The sequence below is a fragment of the Zosterops lateralis genome (assembly GCF_965231275.1).
Source record: "Zosterops lateralis genome assembly, chromosome: 12".
NCBI lineage: Eukaryota > Metazoa > Chordata > Aves > Passeriformes > Zosteropidae > Zosterops > Zosterops lateralis.
This window is the reverse complement of record NC_139772.1, coordinates 4,572,073-4,592,246: the sequence shown is the minus strand read 5'-3', so window position 1 is coordinate 4,592,246 and position 20,174 is coordinate 4,572,073. Positions and strand designations below refer to the sequence as shown.

Below are 20,174 nucleotides of genomic sequence, written 5' to 3'. Positions count from 1 at the left end.
GCTAGAGGTGGACAGGCCGTGTAATTTGGGTGAAAGTAGCAAGCCAGAAGGTGCCTCTATTTGTGGCATCACCCCCTGCCCAGGCAGCCCACTCCTGGCTTGGAGAAGTGGCAGCACTCAGGAGCCTTTAAAATCTTGTTGTCACCTGGCAGAAGGTGACAAAGTCAACATGAAGGAGTTCAAAGGACAAGAAGTTGTTAGAGAAATCTCAGCTGGCTTCTACCCAGCACTCACCCCTGCAGCAGCTCTCATACCATCCTGACTCCCTGCAACTGCTCCACAGAAAATTCATTTTCAGGGCTATGAAGCTCTCCTGGATGTGTCCAGGCTCTGCCCCTCTGTCCCAGGCCACTGCAGGGACAGGGACACTGCCATGGCCTTGGTCCTTTCTCCCTGCTCACCAAAAGATGCCAGCAAAGAGCTTTGGTTCCTCGGGCTCAGCTGCCAACTCTGCACACCCGGGGACTGATTTCTCTTGAAAAACCTGATTTTGGCATATTCCCCAGTGAGAATGGAGTGCAGAGTGAAGTCTTATTCTGCTGATCTGGATAATGTCATCAGATGGAGACAAATGATTTTTAAGCAGGCGTTTCCACTAATTTTAGCAGTGGATTTTTTTCCAATTAAAAAAAAAAAAAAAAGGACTAAATCCCATGTGTGCCTATGCAGGAGTGTGGTCTATAATATTTAAATTGCCATATCCCAAAGGCTGAGTACAATGGAGAAATCAACAGTTCAGGAAATAGGGAGTGTGGATTTGCATTGGCCTTGAAGAAATGTATTCTGTAACATCTTTTAAGATAAGGAAAAGAGGCAAGATGCTTCTATAGAGCTCTCTGAGTTCTAAAACCTGTGGTTTTAATTGAAGTTACAGGAGGAATGGAATGATTGGATGGAAAGAAAGGAGATGGGAGTGTTTAGATGGTGAGGGAACCTGGGCTCTGTGTTTGAGATTATTAAGGAAAACCAACAAAATTTTAAGTGCATTTGGTCATTAAAGCTACAGGGAAATCAGCAGAAGAGCCTTACAGATGTCCCAGCCCCAGTGACCCACACACAGCCAGGGCTCTGCAGGGCTGCACACACCACAGGGATTCAATAACTCACAGAAAATTAACAGAGCTTTCAGATGTTGAGCAGGAACTGTGTGTACAGCCATGCATGGCATGTGTACACATGTGTGTGAATGTTTGGCCTCAAAGTTGCCTTATTTTTTTGCATTATTCACACACTAGAGCCAACAACTGCCCCCAAAAACTCAGCCAAAGTTGATTCTCCTCTCCCAGCCCAGGAAATCCTCTGTCAGGACAGCAGTTGGGTTATTTTCTGATCACTAAAAAATTCTTCAGAAGGATTTTAAAGCAAGCTCTCTCTAGAGCCCAGGGATCACAAAGGTTCACTACGGCTGGAGACAGAATAAAATCACAGTGACATCTAGTGATCACTAATGTTTCACAAGGGTGCTACCAGTAGAAACAATAAACATATATTAAAAAAAAAAAAAAAAAAAAAAAAAAAAAAAAAAAAAAATCAGCATTTTAAACACTCAGCACAAAAAACCAGAAGCCAGGAAAAGAGGAGAGCTCCAAGTGAGAGTTGGTTATGTGAATTAAAGCACTGCAGGGCTGACAGAGAGCAAAGTGCCACAGCTGTGGAAGGGCTGGGGGATGATTTCTGCAGGGATCTCCCCTGGCTCTGCATTTCTCCCTGCTTCAGCAGAGTTTGCTGATGGTACTAAATTGCAGCACACTCATATAAAAGAAACTTGACATTTTGGAGACTGGGAATAGAACTAATAAAATGATGTGCAGCTCTGAAAGTACGAGCTGGTCCCCAGGGAGGGGAAAGCAAAATGAACCCTATTCCGTGGCTGGAATATGTGGTGTGGCAGCAGCTCTGCCTCAGTGCCAGGCAGACACCCAGGGAAAAGGCAAATAAAGAGGGAATGCCAGCTGGGCAGCAGAGCTACAATTCAGGTTTGCATCTTGAACCAAAGCAGGGTTTGGGTTTGTGCTTGGCAGCAGTAGGAGCTAACTGGTTTTGTGATGTTGATGGAGTGTTTTCCACTCCAGGTTATTGATTGACTGATGGCAGTTTGAAAAAAAAAAAAGGATTTTTCTTTTGGTGGTATCAGCCAGGCAATCTGGCCTCAGTCATGCCCACTTGGCCAGGCTGGAGTTCAGCTCTGCTGTCCTGCCCAAGCACCCTGCTGGGGCTGGGCCCCATTAATGGCACATTAATGAGCAAAGGATGAAAACAAAATATTTCTGCAAGGAGGATGGGGCAGGACAATGCCTATTTATGTGTTCACTGTGCAGAGTGATGAAAACCCTGTCAGCTAGGTTAGCTGGAGTTACAGTGGGGATGGAGAACTGATGCAGTGGGTGAATTGATTTTGCAGTTTTAACCCAGGGATCTTTGTGGCCACATAAATATGCAGGCGAATTTTCATACGATGAAACATTCAGGAGCTGCTTTGACAAAAGTTGAGAAGGAAGCCTCTCAGCCAATTTCCAAGCCCTTCCCTTGAGTCCCCAGCAGCCAGGCAGGTTTAGTCTCTCAATTATTAGCTGAAAGCAGAATATACATTCTCACTGTCTGATTTTGGATGCCACTGGAGAATATCCCTCAGATAGATGTCCAAGGGGAGAGACAGATTCAGGCACATCTGATGCTATGGCTGCCTCTGACTGTTGTGAGCAATAACCACAGAATGGGAGTTTATTAAAAATGGTAGCACAAATTAACTGCTGGGTTTCTATGATTAGGTACGAGATTTTCTAGGAGAAAGAAATGTGTACTGGGACATCAGGCTCTGCATTTCAGTAAAGATTTTGATACAACACTGTCTGGAAAGTCACTAGCGATGCTGACACAGACAGGAATTGGAGGGATAATTGCAAATTGGGTAAGGACCTGGCAAAAGACAGATGATTTGGTGAGGTTGCTTAGTGCTTTCATGGAGAAGGAAAGGGAAGGGTTTCATTTGCTGAAGGATTTACAGACCTGCTCCCCCCATCTTCCTCGCAGAGCTGGGGAGCACCTGGTGCCACTCATGAAAGCTGGAAAATGAGGAGAAAGGACATTGCAGCTGCTTTGCTGGCCTGGCTGGCTGCTGAGTCCTGCTGCATCTTGGAAATTTCCCAAAGGGTTTACAGAGCTTGGATGTTTTAGCACAAAGCCATCCTGAGTTGAAGGCACTTTATTCCATTTCACCACCTCAGGTTCAGGGTCTCAGCCTCCAGCCCCAGAGACAACAATGTATTTGTCAACATCATGTTTGAATCTGTTTGTGTGGCCCAGGGGATGGCAGGGGCTGCACTGCAACACAAGGGGCAGCTGGGCAGGTCCCAGCACGACTGCTGAGAAAGCAATTAAAAATAGCATTAGTGTGAATTGACAAATCTAGTGCTTGGTCTGGTCTCAGAGGGACGTGGCTGAACCACAGGCTTTTCTCCATGACAGCTCTATTTATTTTAAATAGAGGAGCAGAGGAGATGTGCCTCCAGATGCTTAAAGAGCAGGTGGTTACTTTTCAAGGACTTATTTGACCAGAATTTCACACCACAGTTTCTATTAAATAAGGGTTTGGAAGGTGGAAGACAATCTTCCATCATGACAGAATCCTCAGCATCTCCCTGTGAGGAGACACTGCCCTGGGTGTAGCATCAATTTGCAATGGTGTGATGAGAAAAAGGAAATACCATGACCACTGCAAGGAAATTAGTTGCCTTTTATCTTATAGGTTGAAAATGCCCAGGGATGGTGTCAAATTAATCAGGTTCATCATCTCACAGCAAAGGCTATTCAGTAGTTATGATCAAGGATCAAATTGCTCCTTGCTAGAAAAAAGAAAGTTATATTATTATGGGTAATGTGTGGGTCATCACAGCAGGTCTGGAGCTCTTTTTTTGGGAAAGGGATGATTCTTGGAACTTCACCTCTCTTCTTTTCCATGCACCTCTACATGGTGCACATTGCTTTGTTCTGTCCATACCAGCTGTAAACATACAGGGCAGGCAGAAAACATCTGTGAAAAGGGAATTTAATGTGTATGAATCCCTGCAGTGCCACTTGGGAGTCACACCAGTGTGTCCCCCCCGAGCACATTGCAGGGCAGAAAGCCAATAAAATCCCAGTAAAAGTAAGTAAAAATACTCTGGGAGAGCATTTTTAATCCAGAGAATCTCTCCTTTTTTTTCCCCACTTGTTCGCCAAATCCAGCAGTGGAGTGGTGGGAATACTTTGTCATCACAAACATATATTATTTCTGTGATGTGTGTTAGTACATTGTAATGAAAATGTGTTTTCCAAAGGCACAGTTGCTTTTTCTTCCCCCTTTGCTGTCACTGTAACACTCTTCACCGAGATAAAAGGTTTCCTTCCCACTTACCTCCAAAAAAATTATATATAAATCCTGAGTAATGGGAATGACAGAACTCGTGTAATTGTTCCTGCTTTGCATCCTCCCAGGCTGATTGCCTGAACTATGACTGATCCAGATTCCCACTGAAGTCCATGAGGGTTTTGGCACTGAAACAGCAGTTTGAGAGGAGCTTTTTTGAGGAGCAGACCCAAAGCCAGGTGAGTGGAAGCAGCATTGCCACGTGGTTCTGGTGGAACAGGGACAATTTACCCCAGCTGAGGATGAGGCTTGGTAGTTTCACAATTCATAAATGGTGACTGCTGCTGCATTTGGGCATATTTACAAAGACTTTTTTCTTTAGAGGTTAGAAATAAATAAATAAATATATATATCAATATATATCATCAAAGGAATTTCAGAGGCTGAGCAAACTCTTATTGGCCCCTTGTATTCATACACATGTAAGTCTCCTTTGGTCATTTCACCTTTTCATTATTTGAGAATATTTTCCTCTTAGAAAATACTGAAACAGTATTTTTTTGCATGTGGTGCACAGGTTGGAATACCCAGCCATTCCTGGGCCTGGAAATGACAGAGACTGTTGCAAACTGTCTTTGATGAGGCCTCTCAGGAGAGTAAGGATGAGAGAAGGATTTCAGTATTAAATTTAACGCTGTCAGCAGTTCAAATTTATATAAAAGTGAGTGCAATTACATTGAGGATCTTCTGAAAAAAATCCCAGCCAGCTCCAGCTCCTGCCAAGGTTGGGAAATGGTGTTTCAGGTGGACAGCAGTGTCTTTTCCAAGGACATTCCCATTTGCACACTCACCCTGTGGTCCTGTTCCCCGTCCCAGCTGGGCTCTGCCCTTTGTGGCTTTTGGGGACAGCTGAGGACACACTGTGGCCATTACCTACAGCTGGGATTGCAGTTTATTGCCCCGCTGGAATTAGCCCTGATGATCTGTCAGGGCACTGAACAGACTCCAGCAAGGCTTGGGGCTCAGGATCAGCCTTTCCTTACCTTTGGCCCTCCCTGGCTGAGCTTTGCCCTGAGCTGGCCTTGGGCACAGCTGGGGAGGGTGGGAGCTCGTGGTGCCAATGGCTTGGCTGTAAAATGTGCACAGAGAAAAAGAAGAGTGATGCAGGGTAGTGGGCTGGGATGAGAATTTGAAAGGCATGGAAGAAAATGCTCAGTATCAGGTTTTAGGGAGAGGAGTTGAGAAAAGCTAAGTATCAAAGTACCAGGGAAAATGGGTTTTGCTCTTTCTGGGTCAGAAAACATCATTTAAAAAGGACCCCAAAGTTCCCTGGAACTGAGCCTGAGCAGTTCATATAAGGGAACATGGCAAGTGTTCAGTTCTGGCACCCTCTTTGGTCCCAAATAACTCTGGATAGGGATCATGGATGGGTCTCTTCACGTTGTACAGAATTGGGCCCATGGAATTTCAGGATGGTTTCTATCAGGACTGGGATCTGCCTGCTTGACTTCTGGCCTCTCCCTGTCAAAATGAGTGTCTGTGGGAAGATCAGCAAGATCCAGACAGGAGTATGAACTTTCTCTTTGTACTGATTTGGATCTGCCCAGATGAGCCTGATGAGGGCAGGTTCTCCTTTCCCTTCAGCATCCTGTGGCTTGGGCACGGGTTCTCTCTTGTGAGGTCACACACGGGCCACTGATGGGATGATAAAGAGCCAAATTTTGATATGGGAGTGGAGCTGTGTAATGGGTTATCACAGACATCTTAGTTGCATCTGATTTATTATCTCTGCTAATTATCCTAATAAATCAGTGTTTGAATGGAACTTGGCATTGACACTAAATGTGAAAGACTGGAACTACTGTTGGGGAGTTAACAGGGAAGATCCAGCTGTAGATGTCAGGGAATGAATGAATGAGACTTGACAAAATGCAAGCAAAATTGGGAGATACAAAAGCAGCATGAAATACTCTGAGAGGATGGAGCTCCCTATGTGTTAATACTTCACAGTAACCATTGTGCCAAGAGCATCTTCACCATCAACAACATCTGCAGGTGATTCCTGTGGGCAAAGAAAAAGGAGACACACTGCTGGCCCAGTGCTTTCTTATATCCTGTGAAATTTGCTGTAATAAAAACCACATGGAAATCACACAGAGCAGAGGAGGCAAAGGCAGCACTGAAGCTCCTGTGCTGCAGACTGAGGTAAGCAGGTTGCAGGTGCAGGTTACTGTGCTAAAATCTTGCTATTCTTCAGAAACAGTGCAAAAACCTTCTTGGACTGCACACATACAAGCTTTCCTTCCCCACATTTCCAAACAAATAGTGATCTAATAACTGGGAAAAAACCCGTACATCACCCGAGTACATCCAGGAAGCTGCTGAAACAAAAACATTTTGGTGACAGCCTGAGCAGGCCCCTGCAGACAGCAACAAACAAGTGAAAATGTGAAGCAGCCTCTGCTCTAACAACAGCCAGGTTTGCACTGCTGCTGCCTTTGCTGGCTCAGTCCAGCTCTCACGCTCCACCCTTCGGGGTGTTTTCTTTCTTTCTTTTTTTTTTTTTTTTTCCAGCTTTTGCAATCTGACAGAGGCGGGTTAAAGCAAGTTGAAGGAAAGGACATTTCCCTGAAGAGCAGCTGGAGAGCAGTCCTCAAGCCCTGTCTGTGCTAAGTAAAGGACAGCCAGCCACGCCACTTGCTTTAGCCTAGAATCACCCCCAAGCCCCGGAGGTACACTGGCACTTGATTTTCCAGGTAAGCCTTTTCCTTAACCCCCAGATCTTGGTAGTTGAGTGCTCTCTAACCAGGAAGTTAAATCTGCCTGGGGACAAAACACAGCAGAAACTGTGTAAGGGCAGAGCAGGGAGCTCAGCTGCTCGGTGTTGTAGATACGCTGGTTTATTTACTCAGTTTTGAGACTCAAACAACTCGGGCATTTGTGCCAGCTGCCTCACTTCAGCCTCATTTCGGCAACCCCCATTAAAACAGCTCTCTAAACATCCTCAAGTGATGGACAGACAGACAAACCCACACCAATATTTTCCTTGTAAGTAAAAAGTTACTGCACATGTTCTGCTTGCTGTGGTGGAGGGAAAGGAAGGGAGAAAAAGGGAAAAAAACATCTCAGTGCTGCTGATGCTGGTTTAAAATTCACAAGACAAGAACTAAGCTTGTGCCAAGTGTTGAGAAATGAATAGAACTGTAGTTCTGGGAGAATCCTGGGAACAGCCAAAAGCTGAACAAAGAGAACCTCCTGATTCTGGTGCTCTTAACCCCATCATGGATAATTCAGGCCTGCTTGGATTTTGAGACATGGTGGTAGCCATGATGCAGTAGTCAGAGTTCTGTAAAGCCTCTATCCTCAAGGTTACGTGGGGACCCAAACCATGGCACCCTCTGCTTCTGCCAGGATATTACACCAAATGGGAATTTTTCATTTTCATTGTTTTGTTTATGTACTGAAAGTACATTTCCAAAATTCCCATACAATTTTGGATATGCCATTTTTTCGTCAGATTGGGAATATAATCCTGTTGAACAGTCGGATATTTTTGTTTTGATTTTACTTTGGGAGTTGCATACGGGAACTTGAGAGCATTTTTGGACCTCTCTTGGGTCAATAATGGGAACAACATTGCTCCATACTTACAGATGTCTAAAATTTAGCAGTGCCTGGGGAGAAATAACAGAAGTACTTGGCTCCACCAAAATCCCATTCCTTCCATCAAGGGCTAGGAGTGTTTGAGCTGTTTTCCACCCCTGTTTTTGTGAAATAGCCCTGCACTGAGCCTCTGCCATCCCAGAGGAGGGCAATGCCTGCTCCCTCAGCTCCCTCACCCACGGGCAGCCACCCACCACTGGGAGGACCATGAGCAGGAGGAGCAACTGCATCCCCAAAAATGATCTCAGAAAATGTGAACCTTGTGGTTTAGGCCCAAACCTTGGTTTCCTCCTGTTGCTGGAGAAGGGCTGTGATTAGCAGGACTGGGGAGCTAAGCTGTGCTCTGGGGAGGCAGCTCACAGCAGATGCAGCAAAAAACCTCCCACAGCCTTTTCTGCCCTAAAAAACGCTTCTGCACTCCAGGTCACATCTGTTACCACCAGCATGGAGAGCAGGAGCAGGTGAGACCAGCTTGTGCCTGGCTGCCTAAATAATGAATGAAACACCATACCAGGACAGATTTGCTTCAGATTTGGTTGCAGAAGAGTCTCTGGATCACACTGCAAGAGTGGGAGGGTTTGTTTTCTGCTTCTGCTTTGCTGAGTCAAACCATGAGCAAAGCAGTTCAGATCTGAGAGTCTCAGTTCCTATAATTTCTAGCAGGGAAACATCACTGCTACTGCTTTTGTTCCTTCCTACAGAGATTTGTAGCTTTACTGGGCAGGAACTCTGCTGAAATGTGCTTAGCACAGCTGGAGCCTCTCGTCACAGCTGTAAAAGAGGCAAATAAAAATAACATTTGTGCTCATCAGCAGTGCCCCATTGGCTTCTCTCAGCACTATTACTCGGCTGCCTTTGATACAGACATTAGTCAAATCCTGCTCCTTTTCTGAGCACCCCGTTATAAGGGATGGGGAAGAGCCTTCCACCACTTTCTGACACAGCCTATTATTTTTTCCCACCCTTCTCTCAGAGGCAGCATGGACATCAAGGAATATTTTGCCAGAATTTCTTACCGGGGCTCCCACAATCAGCCAGACCTAGCTACCATGTCAGATATATTCCGGCACCACATCCAAGCTGTCCCTTTTGAAAACCTCAGCATCCACTGTGGAGAAACCATTGAACTGAACCTGGAAGCCACCTACAACAAGATAGTGAAGAGGAAACGTGGGGGCTGGTGCATGGAAAACAACTACCTTCTGTCTTGGGTCCTGAAAACTCTTGGCTACGACGTCATCCTTCTGGCAGCAAAAGTTTATGTCCCAGAGTTCGACGCCTATCCAGAGGAAATCGATCATCTGCTGCTACAAGTGGAGCTTGATGGCAAATCCTACATTGTGGATGCGGGGTTTGGGATGGCCTACCAGCTGTGGGGGCCAATGGAGCTGATTTCAGGGATAGATCAGCCTCAGACTCCTGGGGTCTTTCGTTTTCAGGAGGAGTGTGGGACCTGGTACCTGGAGAAGGTGAAAAGGAAGCAGTGGGTTCTCAACCCAAGCACCTCGACTCCCCAAAATGTGGAAAATGAAGTTTGCCGTCGGATTTATCTCTTTACCCTTCAGCCACGAGACATTGAGGAGTTCAGGGGCTGCAATGCCCACCTGCAGACAGCACCTGACTCTCTCTTTGTCACCAAGTCCATCTGCAGCCTGCAGACTGCTGACGGCATCCGAGCGCTGGTGGGGTGGAAACTCACTGAGATAAAGTACAATTACAGGGACAACATGGATCTTGTGGAAATCAGAATCCTGGCAGATGAAGAAATAGAGAAAACACTGAAAGAGAAATTCAATATAACACTAGACAAGAAATTTGTACCTGTCAATACGAGCAGGTTGTCTCTGTTCTAACTCACTGCCTGAATTACAATTCAATTCAGTGGCATTACAGGCAATTCTTCCCTCTCTTTCTGACAAGCATCCAAAGGTTAATCTTTCTCCTTCCATCTACACCAGTGTAAGGCAGAACATACTAGCATGAATCTGGAAAATAAATGGATTTTCAAAACTATTCCTGCATTTCTTTTTAGGTTGGGTACAAATAATTCCTACCTAGCTCAATCAGATCATTGCCCCTCTGTTTGTGCTTAGCGGGAAGCAGACTCAGCCCATTCCCTTCTCCTTTCATCTCTTAAAAGCTTTTCTAAACACACCCAGTGTAGCTGGGCAGAATGATGGAGCTGTATGTCTTTGTCTTTATTACCTGGTGCTGCCACCTGGGGAAAATCATACCTGCCTCTTAAATGAATACTGTATTATTTTGGGAATATAATAGCAAAAAAAACACCCCAAAACCCAAAGACATCCTGTGCTGAGTTTCTCCAGTTGAGCCATAAGCCTGCTCTTTTTACTCTCACATCCACAACAGCCTCTCATGTGGCAGTCAGGCCATCCCCACACCCGTGCAAACTCACCATGTGAGTACTTGGGGATGGGTTATTTATGACTTAGAACTGATGATAAGAAATGTCACCGACAATTCTGTGTTACTTTAGACTTTGCACAGCTCCTGTTCTCTTGGTGCCACAACCAAAGAGCAGCATTTCTTTGAACTGAAAGCATCTCCTCAGCATTTTGTTTGCTCACACTCAGCAGCAGACTGCTGGGAATACATGCTCCTCTCATCAGACTCTACTCTGGGTGTTATTGCATGTTAATTATTATGGCTGAACCCAAACACATGCCCAGAATTATTTTTCTGAAACATATCTGTTCTACTGAGGATGTGTTTGCAGTGATACTAATTATATTGATATAAGGAGAAATGATGAACCTTAATCACATACCTAACGGCTAAGATTTCTAGGAGGAGAAATTATTCAAATGTGACCACTTTGCCCTTTGAGAAGATCCTTGATGTTCCTTTATGTACAAATTTTGGAAGCATTACAACTATGCACTTATAATTAAGCAAATTATATTAGTGGGTTACAATTAAATAAAAAAATCAAGCACTGTGAACTAGAATTATTCAGATTTTTTTTTACCCCAAATTACAGCATGTATTCCCAAAGTAAAAATAACAACAAAAAAGTCATCACTGAAGTTGTCCTAATTATTTGTATGAACTAATATTTTCCAGCTAAGGCTTTTAAAAACACAATAACTCACTAAATCTTTTTCACTTGTTATGCAGCATGTGCTGCTTTCTAGAACTAGCAGTTTAGATTTAATAAAAGCTGCTATTCTGCATGTTCAAAATGTATTTCTTAGAGACACAGCCAGCTCCTGAAACCCCTGTCTTCCCAGAGTCAAATTCATTTACATGGGCTTGCTGCAGGGGTGCAATAGTTCTTTATAGCACATGAGGCTCTCCCATCCTATGAGAAAATGAAATGTGGTTGTAAAAGAAAGAGAGGCTTCTTATGGTGTGGGAGAGCAGCTTGCAACACAAACGATCAGAAGAAATTGTCCCAGGATCTGGCTTGTTTGTGACCTGTGTTTTTCTGTGCCCCCCAAATTAGTGGGAGAGTTAGAGGAGCTGAACTCAGTGGGACAGCAGGGACAAAACATTGGGATGCAGATAAAAGTCCAGGCAGGTCTTGCAAATCTGTGGGACAGGAGAAGATCCATGCAGAGCCAGGAATCTCCATCCTTTGTGGGAACCTTAAAAGAGCTGTGCCTTCTCCTCTCTCCCTGTGTCAGGGTATTTCCTGCACTTTGTGCTGTTCCATAAGCTCAGGGGAATGAGTTCAGAGCTATAAAATCACAGACCTTTAAGATCAGAGCAGAGCACTGCCCCCGAGATGCAGCGTGTGGAGGGCAGGAAAAGGGAAAGGCACTTTTCTTTCTGCTGACTCATCTTCTGTGCCTGGGGCTGCCCCTGCATGGCACAGCTCAGCCCTCCTGCTCACCCAGAGCCACAGTGTCCTGCCAAGCAATACAAGGAAGCTTGCTGTTGGAAAGAAAAAAAAAAAAAAAAAAAAAAAGAACGAAGTTTGCATTTCAGATTGCTCTAGTTCATTTTTTCCTTATCACTAACTACTTTGGAGGCAAATACTTAAAGGCACAGCAGGTTCAGGGAGCTCAGAGTTCTCTGGGAGCAGCATTTTCCCTTTTGAAGGACAGGGCTACTCTTTGAACCCAGGGGAATTTAGAGAAATACATGACTTGGCAAATCTGACCTTGTTGCTTTGCGGGGGCTGGTGTCAGCCACGAGGAATAGCTCAGTGTGCTGTGATTAGTTCAACAGTTGCCATCCCCACCAATAAATCAGTGACTTCCTGCCCTGGAGTACTCTCTGTCTGTCATAAATCTCTTCCTGCAGGGATCCAGACCATATCAGTGTCAACAATGTAAAATCTGCATCACTTTTCCACTACTGCTTTGCTGCTTTTAGCATGGGAGCACCCACCAAGGTGCCCCAGACACTGAAGCCCCTGGGTGACCTGCAGGGTTGAGGATGAGTTTATAGGTTATAAACACTTACAAAAGTTGCTTATGATGCCCATGCTTTGCACTCCTGGAGGGCTCCAGCTGTCATTCAGTGATGTGGAAGGTTAAAATCTCCTCAACATTATAAGCAGTTTGGGGACTGGATCATTTTCAGGCTCTCCATGCAGCACCTAACACAACAAATTGCATGACAGGGCTTTCCACACATATGCCAATACAAATAAACCAACAAAACCATCAGAATATAAACTACTATAAAAGAAGAAACTCTCTCCCCTCTTTGGCTGCTCTACTGGAGGATCAGGCTGTCCCTGACAGGCAGTAAAGGCAGCCTGGACCTTTAAGAGCAGCAGTTGCCAGTGCAGCTCTTCCTGGGAACTTTGGAACAGCCCAGGGTGGAAAGGCTGAGCTGACTCTGCCTGCGAGGTAAGCGCTGCGTGCCCGATCTTTAACTTCACCCTGCAGCTTTGGGTCAGCCCCTCTGGGAAAGCTCACCCCTGTGAGTCTGCACAGCCTGTGCACAGCACTGCAGGTGTACTAGCAAAGCATAAACTACAGGAGCCCCAGGGCTGATGGCGAGAGAGCATTGCAAGGGTTTTTTCCAAATGCAACATGGAGTGTTTGAGAGTTAAACTAACCCTTTATTTTGAGCCAGAGTGCATGAAAAATGCAGCTATTGACTCACAGCGTAACTTAGAATCGAACAAACAGTGTAGGCATGTGCAAGAGGATCCAGCCTTGGAAGTCCCTCATGATTTTTAGCAGAGAACTGATCCTAATGTTCAGCCTAATTACAGAAGGACCCAGCGATCCCGAGGGGCAGGTGCAGACAGGCAGAACTAACATCTGAATCTCACTACCCACATTGGAGCTGCAGGAACACCAGGCAGAGCTCAGCTGCTGCAGGGGCAGGAGCAAACAAGGCTGATGAGGCTCGGGATATTTGGCAACTCAGTTTTGGAACACAAGCTGTCCCCCGGGACAGGGCTCACTCACTGCTGCAGCTCACACAGTGGGAATGGCTGTGCCAAGGAAAAATATGCCTCCAGGAAGGCGAGGAGGGAGTGAACTCTGATTTATGTGGATGCTCCCTAATGTCAGTGATGTTGTAGTGCAGCTTTATTATACTTAAACCTCTTTAAGTATTCATTGAGACCAGAGCACATTTTGTCAGCCACCGCAAGGCTGTCTCTGAAGCAGGTTTTAAATCAGTGAGGGGGCAGAGAAGGTGCAGCTGGGGAAACTGAGGCACGGGCAGGGAATTTCCCAAAATGCTTTCCCAATATATTTTCCTGAGGCCTCATTGCCAGCGCCCCATGGGGGCTCTCCATGGCTGGATGAGGGGAGCTGGTTTTATCCAGTGCTCTCCCCATGTAATAGGGACACCCAGGCCCAGGATTTGGGTTATAGGGAGGGCATCAGGCCTTCTGCTGTGCCCCAGGGCAGGGATTATTCTGATTTTGCTTGAAGGTAAATTCCAAACATGTCAGACCCACCAGACTGATCACTCCTCTGGACTCCTGCTGGTCACAGAGGTTCAGCTCAACACCCTCATGGGGTAAAGATGTTTCTATCTTCCTATGTAAAATTGCTGGAAGTGGGAATAGAAAGAAAAATGAGGCAGAGGACCACAGGATGAGCCTGCCAGTGAACACGTGTGCTGTGTGTTGGGGAGGAAATGGCTTTCTACTAGTGTTTCCAAGGAGATCCTGCCAGAGATGAGTGCCCTTGTCCTAAAAACGGGATAGAAAAAAAAAATCATAAAATGCAGTATCAAAGAGACATTACTGTTTTTTCATGTAGACTCTTTGGGTCCTTTTGAAGTGAAAATGTTTATTTCTTATTCCTTTACTGGCATAATCCTCTATTCTATCACATTTTCCTGTGGGTTTGCGTTAGCTAGCCTGAATGTTAGTGTTATGCAGATCAGGATCAATACAACCAGGCCATGTGAGTTGTGCTGCTGGCATCAAGACTGGGGTTAAAGTCTAGAAAGTCTAGAGATTTCACCATTGGATGTGCTCATCTGCTGGGGTGGGGGCACTTCCACCTAAGGATTTGTGGTGGGATTTTCACAAGCTTCTGGCATGGACATGGGGTCAAACTGCTGGGGGAAAACAGTTAGACCAAAGATTTGTCTTGTCTCATCTACATCAAAGGATTTTTGAAAAATCCTCCCAGGGAACATTCATACAGGAATTGAAGGAAGCAAGAATTCCTCAGACTTTTTGGAAATTAACACAGCCCTTAACAGATTGTGAATTGTTCTGAACAACAAATATCCTTGCATGGAAAAAAAGCCACATTAAATCTAAACTAAAGGCAAAAGAAACCCTTGCAGAGAGAAGATAAGTCACTGAATTAGAAGTCTTGCAGGGAACCTTTTGTATCTTGGCCACACAACCAGTGCCAATAACAGTGTCTTTCTGCTAATGAAAGGGGATCAGAGATAAAAAGACACAAAATATTTCCAATAATTTGATCTGAAACTGAAGCCTATAGCTTGTAAAAGATGGTCAAAGAAAAAAAAGAGATTATGAATATGCCTTGTAAGTACTTTTAGATCAATTCCTTTGATCCTTAGGTTAGAAAAATTAAAGCCCCTTCCTTTCACAGCCAAAACCCTGTCTAAACTCCCCAGGGAAACTTAAGAGATTAAGAAAACAATGATCTGCTTCACATGGAAACCTGTCTGAAATGGTGACACGCTGAGATGTTAATCTCAGTTAACTGAATGAATGCAAAACCTTCCAGTTAAATTACCTGTGGGATAAAGAAAGAATTGCTTACCTGGTACAGTAAAAGAAACAGAAAGCTCTTCCTGTGACTTTTATGCTGGTATGGTGTGGCAGCTTTTCTGCAAAACTGTTGTTTCTTGATTTTCATGTGGGATCCTCCTCTGTAGCCAGGGATTCTGTTATGGCATGGGTTGGGTCTTCCCATGGGAAAAACACCCACCTGGTTTGAAGGCACCTGAGAGAGGGAAAGCATTATTGCCACCTGTTCCTGTCCTTGTCTCTTTTTAAAGAAATACTTAAAATCCTTTTAAATCCTCAATAAAAGGGCCCAGACTGCATTTGCAGGCTGGTTAACCTGTGCTACAGAAACAGGAGTGAACCCCTTGACAGCTGCACAGCAGTAATTGGCTACTTTTCTGCTCACACAGGCAAAATGAACATTCAGGAGTATTTTGGAAGAATATCTTTCAACCAGCCCCATAAGGATGCAGATTTGCAAACCCTGACAGCCATCCTGGAGCATCACATCCAGACCATTCCTTTTGAGAACCTCAGCATGCACTGTGGGGAGGCCATTGAACTGGATCTGCAGGCTACTTATGACAAGATTGTGAGGAAGAAACGTGGTGGGTGGTGCCTGGAGACCAACCACCTCCTCTTTTGGGCCTTGCAAGAGTTGGGATACGACATCTGTATGCTCGGTGCAAACAGCTATGAACCAGCAAAGAAGGGATACACTGCTGAGATAAACCATATCCTGCTGAAGGTGGTGATCAAGGGAGATCCCTACATAGTAGATGCTGGGTTTGGTGGCTCCTACCAGATGTGGCAGCCACTGATGCTCATTTCTGGGAAGGACCAACCCCAGGGCCCTGGAATTTTCCGCTTCACGGAAGACAATGGCACCTGGTACTTAGAGAAAGTCAAAAGGAAGCATTACATTGCTGAGCACAGTCATAATGCCTCCCCTGATAGTCCAGAAATGGAGAGTATCCGAAAAATACATAGATTTACTCTTGAGCCACGGCATATAGATGACTTCAAGGAGCTAAATGCATACCTCCAGGTGTCCCCAGATAACATCCTCCAGAAGAAGTCAATCTGCAGCCTCCAAACCACCAGTGGGGTCCTTGCCTTAGTTGGATGGACCTTCACTGAGATGAAGTACAACTACACTGAGGACATGGACCTGGTGAACATCACAACCCTTACAGATGAAGAGGTTGAGAAGACATTGAAAGATAAATTCAATATAGTACTGGAGAACAAACTTGTACCAGGAAATGTTCGTGGCTTGCCACCTAATTTAGTGGATAAGATCCAACTGTAACACTGTGCTAGATGGATCTTTAAATAGCCAAGAGGAAAATTCTAAAATTAACATTAATTACAATAATCCCATTTTTAAGCTAGTCAACAAGCTTGGTAAATTCTAGTACATTGCTAATTTACTGCATATATCAATTGCATATTTTTTATTAAACCTCTCCTTCTTTAGAAACCAAGACATCTTTCTAGGTCTGTTTTGCTCATATGGAAATTGTTTTTTGACTCTTTAACTTTTTGTTCACCTTCTCAAGAACTCATTTTATTGCTGATATATTTTATGGCAAATGAGACCAAAATGATGCAGAAGGAGAGGTTGTGTTACCATTTTACACGAATGACCTCTAACCTTTTCTGGCATTATTTCCAATCTTAGTGACTTTTACAAATTATTCACTTCCCTTAACAGTCTTAAAGTTGAGCTAAATTGGGTTTTTAAAGACACTGTAGAAAAAAGAATTGTTAAAACTTTCTCAAAACAAGTCACCATAAGGTGTTGATCAGCTTATGAAAAGTTGAAAGACTTGAGTCCTGTTCCCTTTTCAGAAATTGACTTAAAATAAGATATTTATCCAAGGGTACCTAAACCTCCCAAAATCTCTCTAATTTTGAGTACCCTCTTTTTCTGAGTCTGATTTATCTGTGTCTCTGAACTCAAAATAAAATCTGTAGAAGATGAGATGACTCAACAGTTCTTAAAAATCAGGCTTTTGGTATCAAAACTGGAAAAAAAGATCAAACCATCATCTAAACTTTTGGGACCAAGCCTTCATTTGATGTCAAGAGGACTTGACAGTATCATAGATAAAAGTCTTTGTATTTATTAAAAGCAGTATTCTGCACAAAAGCTACTTTAAAAAGTGTGGATGCAAAAGGAAGCCCTGGGGAGTGAGGACATGCCACCAGTGTGACATCCATAACACTGAAGGCTCTTACCTGATGATACCTGTGGTGATGTACAGGATGTGCCATGAAAGAGGCTGACAGAAGAACATCAGCCAAGGAAAAGACTTTGATGTTTGTTTTAGTCAACCACACAGACCTACAGGGCTCCTGATGGGCCTAAAACTGAGGTGCTTCCCCAGGTGCAGTTTAATGTGCTCTTTGCCTTTCCCAAAGAAGCCTCCTCTGATATTCCACCTCCATCAAATGGAGACAGGCTTGACTGGGGGAGAATTAAATAAACAGAACTGCAATGCTTTGAGGATGCAGGAGGCCAAGTTTGAGAGCAGAAATGCAAAGCAAGATTTGCCATGGCATTCATTAGGTGTGGCAGCTCCACTATAACTCTCTGCTGCAGCTGAAGAGTTGAAGAGATTGAAAAAGTTCCTGTGTGGGCAAAGAAGGGCCATTTGTGCATCCACGGAGCTCAGGGACACACAGCCTGCAACAGCTTGGCACTTCAGTGTCCCCATCAGGGCACAGATGAACATCCTCCACTGCAAAGTGCTGGTTTGCAAAATCACAGTGTTTAATTTTAAAAAGTTACAACGTCATTTGCAACAGCCTACTGTAATTATTTAATATGGAAAACGAGTTCATTCTGGTCTTAACTAGGGGAAAGCATCAACATCTACTAATAGAGAAGAAACAAAGTTTAATTTGCTCACGGATCAGCAAAGTCCAAAAATGTGAATTCATTTTGGATGGACTCTGCCCTTTCTTGGAGTTTAAGATTCAGGAGCAAGGGCCAGCAGAGCTTAGAAAGACAACCTTCACAATCTGTATCCACTCCTGGTTTCACTGACTGCTGCCCCTGTAATAAACCACCCAGAAACTGAATACCTCAATAAATAAAAAGGAGGTAAGTTTTTTTTGGTTTTGTGTTTTTTTTTTTTTTTTTTTTTTTTTTTTTTTTTTTTTTTTTTTTTTTTTTTCCTTAAAAAAACCCTCCAAAGAAAGATACAAAAAAACCTGGTTTCATTATGATGGTAAAGGTCATGGACAATAACATAGGCAACATTCTCTAGGAAAAATGTTCTAACAATGTGTGGATATAGAGCTAAAATATCACCTGTAAAACAGGGGCTCTTAAAGAGGGCAAAACACTGATGTGCAATTTCAATTCTACCTTTCTTTCTTCAGGAGAAGCTTCTCTTCACTATAAAATAGATTCTTTTGTTTAGGAACAATAGTAGATATGAACTTAGAACTGCAACTTCTTGTTGGAAGTCATGCTTTTAGATACTTAAATTTGTTTTAAAGTATTGCAAGTGCAAAGGAAGCAAAAGTTCAGTCTAATAATCAATAGATTTCTGCTTTAAGGGAATAAAATTACAGCTCTTTAAAAACAACTTAAAAAAATTACAGACTGGATTGTGCAATCCAGAAAGTCCAGGATAAAGGAAGACAAATAACATATTCTCAACAATGGAATTGCTGATACTGTGTATAGTCCTGGTAAGGAATATTTTTGTATGAACACCTTAATTTGCACCTTTAAAATTCTTCTGCTGATGTTTTTCTGTGCATAAATCATAGCAACATTTGTGGGATGACCTTTTCAGTACCTGCCTTTTCATCTGATCTGCTCACATTTCAAAAGAACAGTGACTTTCATCTCCTGCAGTCCAGATCTAATGCTGATCAAGCATATTATGGAGCTGCAGAAAGAAATGACAAATAATACAAACTTGAGAACCAGCTTTATACTGGTGTGATCTGTTTAGCATTCACAGTCAGAGTGATAGGATCAGATACGCTCCGATTCTGCAAATCGAAAGTGCCATGACTTTTATGTTACACTTAACAAATATTACATTGAACAGATCCTCCAACAATACACTTGGATATCACTGGATGCTAAATTCCTCTCTGTAGCAGGTAACTTGTAGCTTTTGCTGGTGCTCTCCATTCACTTGGGACAGCTGCCTCTGCACCATGAATATGCACAGCATGAATCTGCCACTGAGAATCATCTTGTGAAAGTCTAGTTTGCAGTAAACATTCAACAGTTCACCGCTGAGTTTAAGGATTGGTGAGTTTTGGGAAAGCTCAGGACCAGAGAGAGTAAATCAGCCCCTGTTCATTTTCAGGGTGGCCTGTGAGACACAGGGCACAGGAAAGAATGGAGATACGCTCCTTGTCTTTTAGGCTACTTGCCTCCATTCAGATCCATTACTCCAACACCAAAATCAGTTTCTACAACACTCAGAGCAGACACAAGACTCAGTGGTCTGTGACTCTTTCAAAAGTCAGAGTTTTTTCAGTTATAATTATCTGAATAAAGCTTGTCACTTTACTTTTCATGTTAACTTTTTGTAAGTGTGGAAGAGCAATGTGTACCGAATGAGCAGTTCATTTACTGTCACGTCCATCAGTGGCAGGCTCATGAAAAGAACATGTGAATCCTGGCTCAGACTGTCCTCCCTCCCACTGGCAGATGACACTGCCTCCCCCAGTGACAGTCCTGTCACTGAGCAGTGGCTTTAGACCATTTCTCATGAACCCTTGTACACACTCCCCAGCATGATGTTACATTTCCTCTTAACCCTGCTGTTACAATGCAAATACAGCAAATCCCCATCTCACAGCCGCCTCATATGAAACTGAAATGGCATCAGCTGTTTGCCAGAGGGATGACTCTAAGACAAAAGCAAACCCTCGCGTGCACTGCTCTTTGCTCAGGGAACCATTTGATAGGAATACTTGTTTCCTTTAAAAGCTGTTCTGATGAGGTTCAGTGAATTAAAGAATCTTTGCCGG

The 20,174-nt window shown here is 43.9% G+C and overlaps 2 protein-coding genes across 3 annotated transcripts; both read left to right on the top strand.

The window, feature by feature from the left end:
• Positions 1–6,986: 6,986 nt before the first annotated feature.
• On the top strand, positions 6,987–11,088 carry LOC310914293 (arylamine N-acetyltransferase, pineal gland isozyme NAT-3-like). The gene is made up of 2 exons (XM_083870345.1): positions 6,987–7,101; positions 8,982–11,088. The coding sequence occupies exon 2, from the start codon at positions 8,989–8,991 to the stop codon at positions 9,859–9,861; it is 873 nt and encodes a 290-aa protein (XP_083726471.1). The 5' UTR covers positions 6,987–7,101; positions 8,982–8,988; the 3' UTR covers positions 9,862–11,088.
• LOC310914292 (arylamine N-acetyltransferase, liver isozyme-like) lies at positions 6,990–20,103 on the top strand. 2 transcript variants are annotated; one of them, XM_083870344.1, is made up of 2 exons: positions 6,990–7,101; positions 15,572–20,103. In XM_083870344.1, the coding sequence occupies exon 2, from the start codon at positions 15,577–15,579 to the stop codon at positions 16,471–16,473; it is 897 nt and encodes a 298-aa protein (XP_083726470.1). In that variant the 5' UTR covers positions 6,990–7,101; positions 15,572–15,576; the 3' UTR covers positions 16,474–20,103. The 2 variants fall into 2 exon arrangements, with proteins under 2 accessions (XP_083726470.1, XP_083726469.1); XM_083870343.1 differs by lacking the exon at positions 6,990–7,101 and adding an exon at positions 12,768–12,831.
• Positions 20,104–20,174: the final 71 nt, after the last annotated feature.

Bases quoted from the DNA above. Each gene is read 5' to 3' on its own strand.
- LOC310914293 (XM_083870345.1), top strand. From the start codon at position 8,989: ATGGACATCAAGGAATATTTTGCCAGAATTTCTTACCGGGGCTCCCAC.
- LOC310914292 (XM_083870344.1), top strand. From the start codon at position 15,577: ATGAACATTCAGGAGTATTTTGGAAGAATATCTTTCAACCAGCCCCAT.